General features: G+C 46.3%; 1 protein-coding gene across 3 annotated transcripts in view; it reads right to left on the bottom strand.

Moving 5' to 3' along the window:
* Positions 1–327: 327 nt before the first annotated feature.
* Positions 328–3,204, bottom strand: part of LOC111150519 (emopamil binding protein (sterol isomerase)) — a 5,269-nt gene continuing 2,392 nt past the window's right edge. For all 3 annotated transcript variants that reach the window (XM_022508009.1, XM_022508008.1, XM_022508010.1), the window contains 3 exons: positions 1,683–1,719; positions 1,420–1,550; positions 328–815 (listed from right to left, as the gene is read on the bottom strand). In XM_022508009.1, the coding sequence (XP_022363717.1) occupies positions 592–815; positions 1,420–1,550; positions 1,683–1,719 (392 nt within the window). In that variant the 3' untranslated portion in view covers positions 328–591. The remainder of the gene's footprint in view (positions 816–1,419; positions 1,551–1,682; positions 1,720–3,204) is intronic.

Below are 3,204 nucleotides of genomic sequence, written 5' to 3'. Positions count from 1 at the left end.
ACAAGGTTGAATAAATTGAAGAACTTATAGATTTGGAAAGTTCTACAAAAAATGAGAAAGTGTGCTCTGGAGAGAACACCAAGGGTGTGAATGGATGATCACTTCTTAAGAGAGATAATGGGTGTCTCGTGGATCTAATTAGTCATCATGGGACTCTGTGGGGTCAGTGATAGGGGGTTTGTAAGGTTATAGATTGGAAGCCTAAGTGATGATGATGGAGGGGGGTCTATGGCTGAGAGAACGGTGGTCCTTGAAATGAGTGAGGGAGGGGCTTGTGGGGTCAGTCAGAGGACATCTCTGGGGTTAGTAATTAAAGATCTCTCAGTGTTAGAGTCAAGATCTTTTATTTCCTGATTTTAAAAACTGCCACCATCATGGCCCTTCTAGTTTCTTCTGTACCTTTGTCCCAGTGGCTCCTGGCTGTAGCTCCACACAGCCCCTTTCTTGCCCCTGCCTCTGGCCCTTCTGGTGCTTACCCATCAACCCGAGTTTGACAGATTAATTTGCTTTGTCCCTCCAACCTGCAGGACTGGACTCTTCTTCCTGGTGGAGGGTTCCTCATCACAGTGTTCAAGCCCAGCCTACTACTTATTAGTTCAGCTTGCTCTTGGCTTTTGTGGTTTTGGTGTCCAGCATGCTCTGGGCATGAGCGAGCTGCTTTACAGAATCGAGCACAAGGATTCCAGGCAGCACCAGCCACAGGCCGTTCATGAAGACAAAGTAAAACCAGAAGTAGAGCGGGTGGCCCAGCTCCCCATGCTGGAATCCATCCCGCTGCTCTGTTAGGAAATAGAGCACATCCCCATAGATCTGACCTGTGGGAGGTAAGAGGGGAAGAGGAAACCCAGTCAGGAGGAAAAGCTATTCCAAGGCATCTTCTAAGTCATCATTCAAGGTCTCAGAGCTGATTCTCAAATTTAGAGAGCTAAGAAATCAGAAAACATACGGCTGAAAATTTGAGGAATTAGAAAAGTGAGAATTCCAGAAATCAGAAGCTGAGAATTTCTCAACTCAGGAGAGATCTTATCTCCAGAATTTAAGGAAGCTCAAAATACCTTTAATTCAAGACAGCGCAGGATTCCAGAACTAAAGAAAGCTAGCAGTGTAAGAATACAAGAGGACTGAATGCCAGATGAAGGGAGCTCAGAATCCTAACCCTGGAGGATCCAGGGGCTTCCTGCCACCTCATGTAACCTTCACAGGAGACATTGTGATGAAAGAGGAGGAGGGGGAAATGACCCTTTCCCACCTGAGAACACAGACTGAGAGGGTCATGGCTGTTCCAGAACCTCAGGATGATGTCATTCAGCCTGACTCAGCCCTGGATGGGCACAACTGAGAGGTGCTCTGTGTAGGGATCCCCGTGTCTGTGGATCCCCCATCAACCCCTCTAGGACCCAGTGTGGGCCCCCTCCTCACCTACAGAGACCACGAGCTGTAAGACAAAGCGGAGGGGCTGCTGGCGGAGAAAGGCGATCACCACCCATAGGCTGAGTGGTCCCCAAAGGCAAGCTGTGATGGTCTCCATGCATATCGTGAAGTTGTCACTCCTGTGGGAGGAGAAAGGATTGGGGAGCACTGGCATCACTGTGCTGTACCCACATGGTACCCCATTAGTGCTCCCCGACTCACCACCACCCCCAAATCAATGCAGGGCTCCCTTGATGGAGGCAAACACTTACAGGATATATCGGCTGTCTCCCTTGGCATACTCCTTCCCTGAAGAAGGTGAGAGACATACATGAAGAATAAAGGCAAGAAAAGGAATTCAGATGTGTGAGAGCTGAGGGCCCATGTAAGGTGGGCTTCATAACCTCTCCATGCCTCAGTTTCCTCATCTGAGAAATGGGGTAGCTGTCTGGATTTTAAAGTGAACATATGTATACAAGATAATGTGTGCAGACCTGACACAGAACAGTAAGTAAGGCTGTGACTGTCTGGTATCCAATAAATGCAGAATAAAAGAAGGTAAGTGTAGGTGATGGGGTGAGTGAAGTAGCCAGTGAATATGAGAGAAAGAGAGAGAGAGCACGCATGAGTGAGCAAGCAAGCACAAAGGTGAACAGATGAGTGAATCAAAGAATGAGCAGAGAATTAATAAGAAAAAGACAGACCACTCAATGTAAAAATAGACAGGAGACAAGAATAGGTTCTTTAGAAAACAGGATTCCAAAATGGTCAATAAACATATGAAACGTGTTCAAACTTCATTAATTATTAAGAAAAAGCAAATTAAAACCATAATGAGGTACCACTTGCAGCCACTATGACTAAAACTAAACCTGACCATACCAAGTGTTGGCAAGGATGTGGAGGAACTAGAACTCCCATATGCTGCTGATGGGAAAATAAAATGGTATAGCCATTTTTAAAAACAGTTTGGCAGTTTTTTCATAAAGTTAAACACACATCTACCACTCTTCTCTTCCGTATTTACCCAAGAGAAACAAAGGCGGATCTTCACACAGACTTGTGTTAGATCCAAGTGTTATGTAAGAATAGCAGTTTTATGGGTGCCTGGGTGGTTCAGTTGGTCAAGCATCTGCCTTTTGCTTAGGTCATGAACCTGGAGTCCTGAGATTGAGTTCTGCATCGGACTCCCTGCTCAGTGAAGAGTCTGTTTCTCCCTCTCCCTCTACCCCTGCTCGTGCACTGGTGCTCTCTAATAAATAAATAAAATCTTTGAAAAAAACATAGCATAAAAATAATTTATTCATGAGGCCAAAAAGGAGTATTATTTATAATAGCAAAAGACTGGGGGCACCTGGGTGGCTCAGTCGTTGAGCTCTGCCTTCAGCTCAGGTCATGATCTCAGGGTCCTGGGATTGAGCCCGGTGTTGGGCTCCCTGCTTAGTTGGGAGTCTGCTTCTCCCTCTTCTGCTGCTTGTTCTCTCTCTCTTTCTCTCTCAAATAAATAAAATCTTCTTTTTATTTTTTTATTTTTATTTATTTATTTGACACAGAGAGAGAGATCACAAATAGGCAGAGAGGCAGGCAGAGAGAGAGGGAGAAGCAAGCTCCCCGCTGAGCAGAGAGCCCAATGCGGGGCTCGATCCCAGGACCCTGAGACTATGATCCGAGCCGAAGGCAGAGGCTCAACACACTGAGCCACCCAGGATCCCCGAAATCTTTTTTTTAAATTTGTTTATTTGCCAGGGAGAGAGATCACAAGGAGGCAGAGAGGCAGGCGGGGGGGGGGGGGGG

The sequence above is a fragment of the Enhydra lutris genome, unplaced genomic scaffold, assembly GCF_002288905.1.
Source record: "Enhydra lutris kenyoni isolate GAN:26980312 unplaced genomic scaffold, ASM228890v2 scaffoldscaffold23, whole genome shotgun sequence".
Classification (NCBI taxonomy): Eukaryota; Metazoa; Chordata; class Mammalia; order Carnivora; family Mustelidae; genus Enhydra; species Enhydra lutris.
This window is presented reverse-complemented; position numbering and strand designations above follow the sequence as displayed.